Here is a 13911-nt window from a genome sequence, read left to right as displayed (position 1 = left end):
TTTAATAACAAGTCACATCAATTTTTCAGTATTAAATCTCATTCACACAATACATCACTTTAAAAAACTTAAAAAAAAAAAAACACTATCCTTGGTGTAAAATAACAACTTCCGAGTTTGACAAATAAATCAGCCAAATCAGCAAAACTCTAATTGACTGATCCGTTTGCTGCCCTACGTGGACTGGGGTAAATATATACGTGTCCCACAGTGAGCGGCATCGGCATCCACAGTGGGAGGCCGTTTGGCCAGTTCTTACGCTGCCCTGCGTCAGTTATCTGGAACCATCTACGCTTCTATAGAGATATACGTACCTATTATTCATGTAAAAATGTATAAAATTGTTTGTAGAACTCTCTGGATTCTCCAACTCAACCCTCCCTCTTCATCATTGCCTTTGATTTTTCCATAGAACTATCTAGATTCTCTCTCTCTCTCTCTCTCTCTCTCGCTCTCCATAAAAGCTCCTCCATAGACAACCTCCTTCACACCTGCAAATCTCACGCTATCCCGTTTCTCTCAAGCTTTGTGATCTCTGACTCTCTGCAAACCCATTTCAGCGTTCTCTGATACATGGACGACGATTTCGAATTTCCAACTGCTGGGCAAATGAACACCAACAATGACGACATGGAGATGGACCTTCCTGAGGGGAACCCAGTTCACAAGGTTGGGGAAGAGAAGGAAATTGGAAAGGATGGGTTGAAGAAGAAGCTTCTCAAGGAAGGTGAAGGTAGGGACACGCCTACCAAAGGCGACGAGGTCGAAGGTACGTACATTGATCAATTGGTTCATTTCGTTATCGATTTTTGATTGAATTGTGTAATTGTCATGAGGTAGATGAATTGGGGGCATTTGTGTTAATGGGTCGATGTTGATTTTGCAGTTCATTACACTGGTAGTTTGCTTGATGGCACCCAGTTCGATTCGAGCCGCGAAAGGGGGACACCATTCAAGTTCACTCTCGGCCAAGGTACTCTTTTTTTAGCTATTGAGATTTAATTCGATATGTTGTTATGAATATGTTTGTTTAATAGTCAAGATCAACATGATCTTCTGGGCTTTGTTGTACATCTATATATCATTTGGTTTTGAATCAGTAAATAAATTACCAATATTAGCATTGAATGAAACGTGTTTATATTAGATAATTCTGTGTTCGAGAAGAAATTACCAATATCATGAAAATGTAAAATTTGTTGATTGCATTTAGAAAAAAAAATTTTCATTTTTGTGACGATGATGATAATTTGGAGTGAACATTTCAATTTTCGTAAATTCCAATAATAAATCATCGTAGATTAAGTCCCCTTTGATAATAGTGATTGAGACTCCCCTTATTGGGAGCATCCTGCTGTCAGTGGGAGACGTTCTCGTATCCTGCTGCCGTGGGGAGCATAGCTTTTGCTGTTACCTCTTCGGATAGGCGATGAGAAATACATTCACATACATGTCAAACATGTATGAATAAATGATACTAGAGTTGTTATTGCTATTGTATAAAGTTGTCATGTTCCTGAAATTAGAGTTTTGGGGGAGAGAGATGCGTTTAGATTTTGGTTTCTGATTACCAATTTTCAGCATGCTATGAGATGCACTAAACAGACCTGAAGACTCCCCTTAAAATTTGGAGTTCCCTTGTCTCGAAGAGACTAGGGAAATGGTGTAAATTGTGTAATGCTAACCCTTTCTTTGTATTTCAGGACAAGTGATAAAAGGATGGGATGAAGGTATCAAATCTATGAAGAAAGGTGAACAAGCCATCTTCACGATACCTCCCGAGCTGGCTTATGGTGAGTCTGGATCCCCACCAACTATTCCTCCTAATGCAACCCTTCAATTTGATGTTGAGTTGCTATCTTGGACTAGTGTCAAGGACATCTGCAAGGATGGAGGGATAATTAAGAAGATACTCAACGAAGGAGAGCAGTGGCAGAATCCCAAAGATCTGGATGAAGTATTTGGTATATGTTCTATCTATTATTTTTTTTGTATCTTGTTTAACTAGATAACATTGAATTATTGACATCTTGTGCAACCTCATGTTCATTCTTGCAGTTAAGTATGAAGCTCGGCTTGAGGATGGAACACTTGTGTCAAAATCTGATGGGGTGGAATTCACTGTTGGAAATGGTTTGTATTGTTGAAATTTGTTTTAATATCGTTTTTCTTTTATCTTCTTGGTTTATAGGTTATTTTCCAGTATTTCTTGACATGGTGATCCTTTGTGCAGGGTATTTCTGTCCTGCCTTGTCGAAAGCTGTGAAAACAATGAAAAAGGGTGAAAAGGTCCATCTGACAGTGAAGCCACAATGTAAGTTCACTTAACATATCGCTTGAACCTCTGCTATGATAAGTAATATGGTGTTAAATTTTCATTAATCTTTGTAAATTGCCACAGATGCATTTGGGGAGAAGGGCAGACCAGCAACTGGTGAGGAATGTGCCGTGCCACCAAATGCCACTCTTCAGATAAATCTTGAATTGGTTTCATGGAAAGTTGTTTCAGAAATTACCAATGATAAGAAGGTTTTAAAGAAAATATTGAAGGAAGGAGAGGGATATGAGCGTCCAAATGATGGAGCAGTTGTTCAAGGTAACTAATTTATGTGGACAAAAAACATAATAAAATAATTTATTATTTGCTTCATGTTAGAGATTGGGCAGTCCTATAATTTTATATTCTACCTTTCTGTTGTGGGACAGTAAAACTGATTGGGAAGCTGCAAGACGGGACTGTCTTTCTGAAGAAGGGACATGATGAGGAGCCATTTGAATTCAAAATAGATGAAGGTAATTAGCATAATCTTGGCTATATTATCATTTTTTGAAGATTTTTGAGTTTCTTGTTTTCTAAATCATTCTAAGCTTGACTTGGGATTGAATTTTGAACAGAACAAGTTATTGATGGACTTGATAAATCTGTCAAAACAATGAAGAAGGGAGAGATTGCGCTTGTAACAATTCATCCAGATTATGCTTTTGGTTCATCCGCATCACACCATGAATTAGCTGTTACACCTGCCAATTCCACTGTGCATTACGAGATTGAGATGGTCTCCTTTGTGAAGGTTAGTGTGAAATTAAATACTTCCCCTATCTGATTTGTTTTTTATGTGGATTAAGTGGGACTAACACTAGTGCTTAAAAAACTTGCAACTATAGGAAAAAGAATCTTGGGAAATGAGTACACAGGAGAAGGTTGAAGCTGCTGGAAAGAAGAAAGAAGAAGGGAATGCATTGTTCAAGGCTGGCAAATACGAGAGAGCCTCAAAGAGATATGAAAAGGTGTTATTTTGTGATTAATTAATTTTGGTTGCCTGTGATAAGTTTATTCGTTTTCTTGCGTCTGATCTTCCTGATAACCCTTTTTTTCCCTTCTGAGCCACAGGCTGTGAAATTCGTTGAATATGACTCCACATATAGTGATGAGGAGAAGCAACAGGCAAAGGTGCTCAAAGTTACTTGCAATTTGAACAATGCCGCTTGCAAGTTGAAACTAAAAGACTACAAGCAAGCGGAGAAGCTCTGCACTAAGGTCTTGAAAATTGACGGTAGGAATGTGAAAGCACTTTACAGGAGGGCACAGGCATACATCCAACTTGTTGATTTGGATTTGGCAGAAATAGATATAAAGAAAGCACTTGAAATTGACCCTGATAACAGGTATGTTTTCCCTTACAAATGGAAAATCTAATCTTTTTCTCTGCTAGTCCAAAAATAGGCGCATGAATTAAGTGGGAATTATGCGGGGAAGTTGAGTTGGAACTGGAAGACCGCAATATGTTAATCAATGTACATTAACCCACGTGGAATGGAATTAGAAATAACCAAACCCAGACCAAAATCTATGAAATTTGCCCACCTAGGAACTAAATCCAGATCAACTATCGGTTTTTTTTGTTTATTTAAATATATATTTATGTTTAGGAGATGATATATTGGGGTATGTGCTGTAGGGATGTGAAACTTGAGTACAAGATTTTGAAGGAGAAAGTAAAGGAGTACAACAAGAAGGATGCCCAATTCTATGGCAACATGTTTGCAAAGACAGAACAAACTAGAGCAAATTAAAACAACTGTAAGTGGTTTTGTACCCTAGTGGCTTATCTTGTAGGATAGAGGTAAAGCATTGTGAGTTTAAAGAGCTTCTGTTGTTGCTCTTTTACTGATTCACATGTTTTAAAATGCAGAATGCAGCAGCAAAGCAGGAAGCAGTGCCCATGACCATAGATAGCAAGGCATAATAATGATGTAGCTGGTGTCTAGTTAAAGTGTCCTAAAATGGTTGCTCTCTCTCATATGTGGTGAAAATATAGAAGTGAAGTGTGTGTGTGGAAAGCATAGTTGTCAAATCGGGATTCATATCGTGAATCGAAATGATCTCGTATCGAATCGCGAATCGAATCGAATCGTGAATCGTAAAGATTCAGTCACTTTTTCTAAATCACTTAAAAACATATATCTACACATTTAGATATTAAATGTATCTTATGAATATAAAATATTTAGACTTAAATCAACAAAAATGTTATTTTGAATGATAATCACGTAATTTAATAGGTAAGAAGTTAACAAAGGTTCCTATGTAAAATCACCATCTTATCTTTTCTTTTCTTTTTTTTTTTTTAGATTTTTTTATCAACCATTCTTAATAAAGGTAATAACCAAATAGAAACTATTAATTTCTAAAGTAACAATAGTTAACAACGATATTGATATTTGGACAATAAGTATATATACTTTTCTAAGTAAGAGTGAGCAAATAATAAGAAAGAATTATTTAGATATTTTATTTTAAAGCCTAAAACATTTTAACAGGTATAACTGACCTCACACATCTAGTATTCAATTTATTAAAATAGTAATAGATAATTCATAGTGTAACTCTAATCTTAAACATCTTTAGAAGATATATTACAATTTTTTGAAGGGGACAAAAATGAGAAGAAACGTTAAAAATATGTTAGGTTTGACTGAATCTGATTGGATCCTATAAAAAACTCCATGATCACTAAAATAATAACAAATCATATATATATGTTGGTTATTTTGGTAATAAATACTATTAGAAGTTGTATTATGTCATTTTCACTAAAAAGATGGAAAAAATGAGTCGAAAATATGTCGAACACAATAATTTCAAAAATTGCATGAATCGTAAAAAGTGAATCGAATCGTGAATCGATTGTGAATCGTGCGATTCACTAGAGATTCATTTCCAAAATAGATTCACTCATAGATTCGTATCGATTTTGCAAAAATTGCGTATCGAATCGTGAATCGAATCGCGAATCGTAAGATTCTGATAATAGAGGTGGAAAGTATAGAGTAGTCGCGTGATTTCTACTATGTAGAAGTATGGTTGTGTGTCAAATTTCTTTAGGATACTAATTGCTTTGAGCTGGTCCATCAATTACTGGGTCATGATGAAATCTGTTATAAAATAACTGACTTGAGTCAAATTTAAAGGTGGGATGTATGTACACTTTTTACTATCTATGAATTTGATTCGATTTAAGTTAATATGTGTTCCTTTGTTGAAAATTTGATTTTTTAATGTAATTATTTATTAGAGGAGGTTGAGAATATAATTTATGATACCTCGAAAGCATAATGTTTATAAGATTTGATTAAAATAGGGTCAAAGAGTAAATGAGAATGTTGCATCAAAATACTCAAATTTACTATTGTTCACATGATTACCTAAAAGAATAAAAGATACTAGTCAAAATCACTAGTAGATATAATTCCTTTAAAATAAAATGGTTTGAAAGTTGTCAATAACTCCTTGGAGCAACAATTCCAATTATTCAATATTCACTGCAAATACTATTCGAACATCATGCCGACCATCAGACCATGTGATAGCTCCAAACTTGTAACCCCTTGAAGCTTCTTCTTTGCTTTGAAACGAGATTTTAAATGATGCTCTTGTTGAAGCCGCTTTGGCGAAATCAATATTTTTCGGAGACACCTTTACTACCAAACATGGTGGAGCATCGATGGAGGAAACATAGGAGGAATTTGGAGATCCTACATTGGTTATGGTTCTTTCAACAATTTTGAACCCTTGAAGTCTATTGAGTTTGCCTATGGAAATCGATGGGTAATTAATGTTGGAGATTAGATCCTGGTTAGAGTCTTTTGGACAGCTAAAGTTTGTCTTTGAGATTAATCTTATCATTTTCTGTGAAATTCCATAATAACAGAGAAAATTTAAGTAATCTTTTAAGGTGGCTTCGAATACTAAGCCAGGATTAAGAGCTTTGATTGGGTTTATTTCTCCGACGCCCATTTCAAGTGGATTTGCAATCTGATTCGAGCTATTTGTCAAAGGTCTTCCAATGTTATTGGGCACAACACCTGCAAAATCCAAAACACAGGAAATTGTTTCAATTTAATCCGTATTTGAATTAACATGAAAATTGAAAATGGGGACTAAGAAATAAGTTTTGAATTATACACTAATAAATGTAGTTGTCAGTTTCATTATTTAGCTAATAGCAATTAGAAAAATACTCAAAAATGATTTGGCATTACATGAAATAGGTTTTTTTTTTTGGCAACAACTATGTACCTGTTGTCATAAGTGCCGATTTGATCATGGAGGAACTCCATCTATGATGCACCGATTTAATAAATGCAGCAGCCCCGCTGACATGTGGGCAAGCCATCGATGTTCCAGATCTTAAATCAAACAATGATGGTGCCTTTCCTATTGGAACACTTCCATCTTCCTTGTTTGGCATCGTTGCCGCCAAAATTGCAACACCCGGAGCCATTATATCTGGCTAAAGAACAAACAGTTATTAAGGTTTAACCTTATTGTGGCCAATCAAAGAAACAAAAAACAGAAAAAAAAAACGATAGGTGACAAATTTGACCTTAAGAATGTTTTGTGTAAGCCATCCGGGACCCCTTGATGAGAAATAAGCAACAACAGGAGCTGGTGTGCACTTTCGAATTTCAGTTGTTGGAAGTATGGTTGCAGTTGGGTTCCTAAATCGATGGTTATAAAATTTGTCGATATAGATTCTTTAAAAAGAAAGGTAAGCAAGAATAATGATTTTATAAATAAGTATGATTAAAAATAATAACTCACTTGGTAGAGTTAATGTAATTCAGAATTTGAGACCCTACAATATTCCCAACTTCAGAAAATGGGAAGATTCCTGAATTGAATGGTAAATCTTTCTCAGCTTCATCGATCAAAATTAGTCCTTCGGCTTTGTCACCTTCAACCACTAATTTTTTGATTGACCTTGGTATAGCTCCTTCAGTATATGTGCAGACAATTATTTTTCCTGCTACTTTTGTTGAATTTAGAGATCCCGGATAGCAGTTCCTGCATTTTCAAATGATCAACAAATTATTTCTCCACAAATGGTGTTAAATAAGAAGATAAATTAGATTACATTTTACTGATACCTGGCATCTGATAATGGTGCAAAATCAGAAGCAACTTCTTCTGCAAATGCTAGAGGATAAGTCTTTGAGCGAGTGAGGTTTGAGAAATTAATTCCAGATCCCTAAAAGATGCAAATACATATGAAATTTAACATCATTGAATCCATCAAAACATAAAGAAGAAAAAAAATGGATTCATATCATCATACTTGGAAAATTTTCCCATTTCCAAGAACTATGGTCGACTTGAAATCGCGATCAATAGTAGAAGCTGCAACAGTAAACATCCACGGGGCAGAATTGACGACAGTAAACGGAGAAGGTCCATCGTTCCCTCCAGAACAAACTACCATAACTCCCATTTGTTCAGCATGAAAGGCTCCAATGGCTATAGTATCATGCAAAAGGTCTGATTGATAATTCATTCCAATGGAAATTGAGATTATATCAACTCCATCTTTAATTGCATCATCAATGGCTTTGAGTATGACTGAACCAGAACAACCATCCTTTGAGCAAGCCTTGTAACTAGCAATCCTAGCGGAAGGTGAGCCACCTCTTGCTATACCCTTTGCTAGGCCATAGTAATTAGCATTTGGTACTGTTATACCAGCTGCAATAGATGTTGCATGAGTTCCATGGCCATTAAAATCTCTCGGTGAGCCAGTGATGTGACGAGTCTTTTTAAGATCAGAGTTTGGTTGGATTGAGAAATCTTGGATGTTGTAGTATCTGGCTCCTATTATCTTCCTGTTACAGACCAAGATCATAAAAAATATCTTACAATTTTTATCAATAGCCGCGTTAGTCTAACTTGAACTTATTATAAGGGTATTCTGATAGAGCAGAATGGCGAAAAAAGATCCATATAACCAGCTTCACTTGATTGGGATACAAGGCTTAATTTGGTTTGGCACTATCACCTGGGGAAAAAAAGGATGTATAATTACCTATTACAGCTAGACTTGTTAAAGTCCGGTCCTTCCATGCAAATTCCTTTCCATCTTGAAGGGATTTCTCCAATGCCATCATCATTGAAACTTGGAGACTCAGGCCATATGCCTAAAAAGTAAATATAATCAAATTAGAAAGAAAAAAGTAGTCCACAAGTACCTAACATTAACAACAATATATCTAGCATTAGTTTCAAATTTAGATTAGCAACACTTAATAATAAAAAAACCCATGATGCTTAGACATTAGTATTAGTATATCGTATATAAGTGAAAATTATAAATACGTGGAAATGCAAAAACAGTATAGAAGGTATTATTACCTGTGTCTATCACTCCAATTATGACATCGCTTGTTATGTGTTGATATTTGTGTGATGATCGAATGCCAGATTCTGAATCCAAGAAGTCCCAAGATCTTGTTGTATGAAGTTGAAGTATAGGATCAGGGAAGACCGATACAACTTCGTCATGGCCTGTTTTCACAATTTCATGAATTAATTGATTAATCTATTATCACCTCATTTGAGCAATCATACTAATGTAGATAGTGTAGACACAACAATAAACAAAGTAAAATATAAATTTTAGTGTAAAAAAGATAACAACATATTATTTTTCCGTTTACAAAACTAACAAATTACTAATGAAAATAAGACAAACTCTTATGTCAATTAAAACTGTATTCTCAATGTAATTAAATATGTGGAGTTTGATGTATATTAATCCACACCTTAAAAGAGGTATAGTGCCATTTACCCCCCCTTTTTTTTTTTTTTTTGCGTGAGTAGCAATTATATTCATCTTCATATGTACAAAAAAAAAAAAAAAAAAGAAAAAGAAAAAAAGAAAAAAAAAAGAGAAAGTAATTTAATAATTTAAGCTAATCATCTTCATGTGAAAGAAGCTTAAACATGAAGAGAACAGAACAAAGAAGAGAATTTAATTTACCAGATAGTAAGGCAGCTTCATTCTCTGTAAGCATTGCAGAGAACCCCTTAAATGCGTGACTGTAAAAATTGAGTAGAGATACTCTCTCACTCTCTTGACTGCCCATAACAAAATTTAAAAAAAAAAAAAAAAAAAAAAGCGAAAAAAAATCACAAAGAATTAGTGTTTTTCTTCAAATTCAGTTGATTAATAGTCAAATTTTAGTTCTTGTTATTGAAAAAAGATCACAAGATTTAACAACCTTGGAATGATGGATGATAATAGTTGCAGACGTGCTGCTAACTCTGCAACAGTGGCATTGCCTCCTCCATTTCCATTTATTGAACTCCCCATATATATGACATAAGGCTGCATTATGATATTAACAGCTCTAGGTAGTGATTAAATACAAATTTGCATATCCAAAATGTAAGAATGCTCTGCTTAGTGGCCATTGAAAAAAAAAAAAAAAAATGAAATAAAAGAGGGCAAATCATAACATGCACTTACACACCACTAATTTTTCAATTTTTTTTTTTATATATACATAAATTAATTACAGAATCAAATACAACACAACTATCTCACATGAGTTCAGAACCCACAAAAAAGTGAGAACCCACGTCATATGAGAAGATTGTATTCGATTCTATAATCGATTTTGCTAGATTTTTTCTCAAGTCTTTATATGAGTTTCAAGTGCTACCCAAAGACCATAATGCCATTAATCTGCTAAAATTTGAGTTGCGCCTATAACATTACCAAGTGACATGTCAAGTGTTCTTTTTTTTTTTTTTTTCAGGACTTTAAAATCTCGAAATTTTTGATCAAAGGAAAAAAAATTTGGGGACAAAATTTATAATTTTGTTACTTATTTATAGAGATCTATCAAACAAAATCTAAAATAAATACGAAATTTTGTTATTAAAAAAAAGGGAAAAAAATTCTGAGAAAGCTCTGCTTAGTGACCAAATGAAATAAAAGAGAGGAAATCTTCATCTTTAAGATAGAAAAAATTCTGAGAAATCTTCAAATTACTCTTTTTTTTATTATTTTTTTTTAGTTAGAAAACCATGTGTGTTTACCTGGGGGATTTGGTTAGATGCAATGGGAGAGATAAGAAGACAAAATAGATAGAGCATGCAAAGTTGGTGGAGACTAGCCATGAAATATTTGGTTCAATTGCTCCCCTGCAAGTGAGTAAAGTTGAAGAAATTATGAAAGGAGTTGCTTACTAACCCAACTATTTGTAGGCTGAGTTGAAGGAGATATTAATTATTATTATTATTTTTTTTAACTTTTGATTTTTCAGTTGTGGAAACTTGCTTAGAAGAGAAGAAAAGCATCAGCGGCAAAGTTAGGATTTATAGTATTAAGCTACTAAAAAAAATCCAAAATCCAAAAAGCTAAAGACATATATCCTATTTAATTTTTTTTATTTTGAATTAAATTTTCAATAAGAATAACATTTTAGCAAACTTTTTCAATATTTTTTTTATGTTAAAATTAGGTATTCTCTTCAACTAAACAATTTAGCAGGGTCAATTTGATGAAATTTCAAAATATCATTTAATTTTTTGAGTTATCCTATGACATTACAAAATATTAATTAAAATGGTGAATCAACTCCAATTACCTCTCAAATTTTAGTGGGTTCACATACTATAATGTAGGTACGCCCCTGTCTATTATAGTTCACTTTCTATATAATTAATTATATATACTGAAAAAGAGAGTAACATGCATGTTTGAGAATTGGATGCCCTCCATTAACAAACATTTTTTTTTTTTAAGTTATAAAAATTACAAAATTACCTTATCGATATGGTGTAAGTTTATATGTAGTACTTTCAGTATCGGTTTAGACTACTATTAAAAATTTTGTATATATATGAACATTATTGAGTTTGAGTTTACACATTGAGAGTAAGTTTGGTCAAGTTTTAAATGATTAGATATTTAATTTAATTTTTCCCCTTATTTTTCAACAAGATTTACGTAGGGTATTTTAAGAAATTGGTAAAAAATTAATTTTTTGAATTTTTTGTTAGCTTTTTAGCAAAAAAATTAATTTTTTTAATAATTTTTTTATAACTTTTTAAAAAAAACTTGATAAAAAACTAAAAAATTAACTTTTTATCAAATTTCCAAAAACCGCGTTATCATTATCATTCAAACTAGCTCATCCCTCACAATCTTGTGTTTGGTTGCGATGGAATGGCACAAAATTCAATGTAAGTGCCATCTTATAATTCAATTTCTTATTCCATGCCAACTAAAAGCACTATGGAAACACATGTTGAAGTGTTAAATAATATGAATTGATTATTGTAAGACAACTTGATTGTTTTGTGGACTCATCAATCTTCACTTAAACATTCTTTAAAAATGGCTCATTTCGACATCCATATAAACTTTAGATTTTGGGGGCTATGCATGCTAGCCCAGCTAAATGTTGCGTTTTAAGGAGAAAATTTTAATATAATATGTGATATTATTATTTAATAATAAAATATTATATAATGTAAATATAATTATCAATTTCAATACATTTAAATCCCGTTGAGCAAGTGATTTTTTAATTAAAAAAATTAAAAATTCAATTCTCTTTGCAAAGAGTCATCTCGTAAACATTAATCAATTTTTTAATTTTATTTTTACAACTATCTATTCTATTAAAAAAATTATTTCTAAATATTTTTTTTCACTTTATAAAAAAATTAGAAATATCACAGAAAAAAATTAAATTTACAAATACATTTGCGAAGAATAAAAATACGTGACATATTTGAGAAAATAATTGGAACACACTTAAGAATAAACTCCTAGCATAAAAGAGCCAAGGAAGCCAAAAATGCTTGGAACCTCTAATTAGAGGTGCCACTAGTAATATGGCAGTGGGTCCCACCTACTTTCAGTGCTGTGTGTGTTTGTTTGTTTATTTATTTGTTTTTTTTTTCTACCTCATTAGAGATGTATTTAGAGCCTCTAAATTAGAGGTCTCTAGTATCACTGATGAGGAAGCAGCTTCATGCACTCCTCGTACTTGAAGCCCATGTGCAATTTTACTTTCCTCCTTTTCTTTATTCTATTAATTTTTTTGTTTGCTTATGTTTTGTTTTTAATTTTCCTCACATTTTTTGTTTCTATTTATTCTTTGTACCTTCCACTTTATTCTTGATTTATTTCCCGGAAAATTTTTGGTATTAGTAGTGTTTTTATAAAACAATTAAAATTTTAATTATTAAAATTTATAAAATTTATCAAAACCAAACCAAACCAAATCAAATCACAATACAACATATAAGAATTTTAGAAATCAAATGCTTTGATCTGTAAAAGTAAAAATTTTGTTACAAAAGATATTTAGGGATTAATTTTTATCGTCATGAGGATAGTCATTAAAAGGTCACTTCGAAAGTAAAAAACAAAACTTTTAGTGACAAAATTTTGAAAATATCACCAATAAATAGACTTTTAGAGAATAAATAATTTGGTCTCAAAATGATTTATTTTTTGAGACAAAAAATTTGGTCCCAAAAGGATAATAATTCATCATTAATATCTAATTTTTGTTGATAAAAATATTAACGATACTTTTCGTAACAAAAATATTGGGTCTCTAAAAAATAATTTTGTCCCTAAATTCTGATCTCCAAAATCTTAATTTTTTGTAGTGTCAGTCTTAAATCTCATCAAATGGGGTCGGCTGTATGAATCTTTCTTCTTCACTCAACTTTATCCAATGTCATTTCTTTAGTTAAATTAAGGAGATTCATATCTCTATTTACTACACTAGTCCTATAATAATTTGAAAATTTAAGTTATTCCTTAAATTTTATATTAATATTATTTAATTATAAATAAGAAAAATCTTTCTGTAAAAATAAAATATGAAATAAAGTAGTATAATGGATTAAAAAAGAAAAAGAGAAAAAAGAGAGATTAAGATAAGCATGAATTAATAGCTAAGGAACATGAATGAGACACGTGGACGGCCGTGTGGTTTGGTGTCCACACGTGCCTTCCTATATAAAGGAGGGATTTTCTCATCAATATGGAAAAAAAATAAAATAAAAATTGTAGGAGAGGGTTCAAGAAAGGAGTTGGAAAATTCGAAGATCTTCGAAGATCCTTGAAGAACAATTTCGAATTCTCTAGAATATGATGAGAGGCTTAGATTCTTCAATAATCTCAACTTAGGAACACGACAACAAATGAGATGATGGAGATAAGAGATTGGGTGAAGAAGAAGGCAAAATGGCTAGAGAATAGAATAATGGCAAGACTCTCCCATGGATCTCCCACTTTCACTCTCAAGGTTGATAATGGAGAAGGGAAATTAGTTCTTTCCCAAGAGTTAAAAATCTCCAAAATCCATTCCTTGTAAAGCTATGGGTGGGTGCTATTTATAGGCACCTCATGATGTAGGATGGAGCCCATGTGCAAGGCACATGGGGGATATTTTCTCTAACCACCTTGTCCGAGGGGGTGACCTCTCCGAGGAGGTGACTTCTCCGAGGATGAGAAAACCCCGAAGAGGAGATCAATCCCTCGGCGAACCCTTCTTCTTAGCCACACCTAACCAATGATCTCCAATCATCCCAAAGGGTCAGGG

The 13911-nt window shown here is 32.9% G+C and overlaps 2 protein-coding genes across 2 annotated transcripts; one reads left to right on the top strand and one right to left on the bottom strand.

Moving 5' to 3' along the window:
* Positions 1–222: 222 nt before the first annotated feature.
* On the top strand, positions 223–5526 carry LOC114316226 (peptidyl-prolyl cis-trans isomerase FKBP62-like). Its single transcript, XM_082875121.1, has 13 exons — positions 223–769; positions 887–973; positions 1704–1964; positions 2059–2133; positions 2234–2314; positions 2402–2596; positions 2707–2793; positions 2896–3071; positions 3166–3288; positions 3392–3666; positions 3960–4081; positions 4194–4334; positions 5318–5526. Exons 1-11 carry the CDS (start codon positions 574–576, stop codon positions 4072–4074), a joined length of 1671 nt encoding a protein of 556 aa, XP_082731247.1. The 5' UTR covers positions 223–573; the 3' UTR covers positions 4075–4081; positions 4194–4334; positions 5318–5526.
* A 138-nt stretch (positions 5527–5664) lies between these two features.
* Positions 5665–10553, bottom strand: LOC114316205 (CO(2)-response secreted protease). The gene is made up of 11 exons (XM_082875120.1): positions 10379–10553; positions 9556–9662; positions 9315–9412; positions 8687–8839; positions 8361–8472; positions 7620–8160; positions 7432–7532; positions 7106–7348; positions 6888–7002; positions 6581–6794; positions 5665–6366 (listed from the first exon to the last, which is right to left on the bottom strand). The coding sequence occupies exons 1-11, from the start codon at positions 10457–10459 to the stop codon at positions 5810–5812; spliced, it is 2322 nt and encodes a 773-aa protein (XP_082731246.1). The 5' UTR covers positions 10460–10553; the 3' UTR covers positions 5665–5809.
* Between the last annotated feature and the right edge of the window lie 3358 nt (positions 10554–13911).

This window comes from Camellia sinensis, chromosome 6, assembly GCF_055761805.1.
Source record: "Camellia sinensis isolate YWXY chromosome 6, ASM5576180v1, whole genome shotgun sequence".
Lineage (NCBI taxonomy): Eukaryota > Viridiplantae > Streptophyta > Magnoliopsida > Ericales > Theaceae > Camellia > Camellia sinensis.
Note: the sequence above shows the minus strand (reverse complement) of the source record. Positions and strands in the feature narration are given on the sequence as shown.

Excerpts from the sequence above, each read along its gene's own strand:
- LOC114316226 (XM_082875121.1), top strand. The coding sequence starts at position 574 with ATGGACGACGATTTCGAATTTCCAACTGCTGGGCAAATGAACACCAAC. Across the intron at positions 3,072-3,165 it reads AGATGGTCTCCTTTGTGAAG|GAAAAAGAATCTTGGGAAAT; the intron begins GTTAGTGTGAAA and ends TTGCAACTATAG. Across the intron at positions 3,289-3,391 it reads CCTCAAAGAGATATGAAAAG|GCTGTGAAATTCGTTGAATA; the intron begins GTGTTATTTTGT and ends TCTGAGCCACAG.
- LOC114316205 (XM_082875120.1), bottom strand. The coding sequence starts at position 10,459 with ATGGCTAGTCTCCACCAACTTTGCATGCTCTATCTATTTTGTCTTCTT. Across the intron at positions 8,473-8,686 it reads AATTGGAGTGATAGACACAG|GCATATGGCCTGAGTCTCCA; the intron begins GTAATAATACCT and ends TTTACTTTTTAG. Across the intron at positions 7,533-7,619 it reads GAAATGGGAAAATTTTCCAA|GGATCTGGAATTAATTTCTC; the intron begins GTATGATGATAT and ends TGCATCTTTTAG.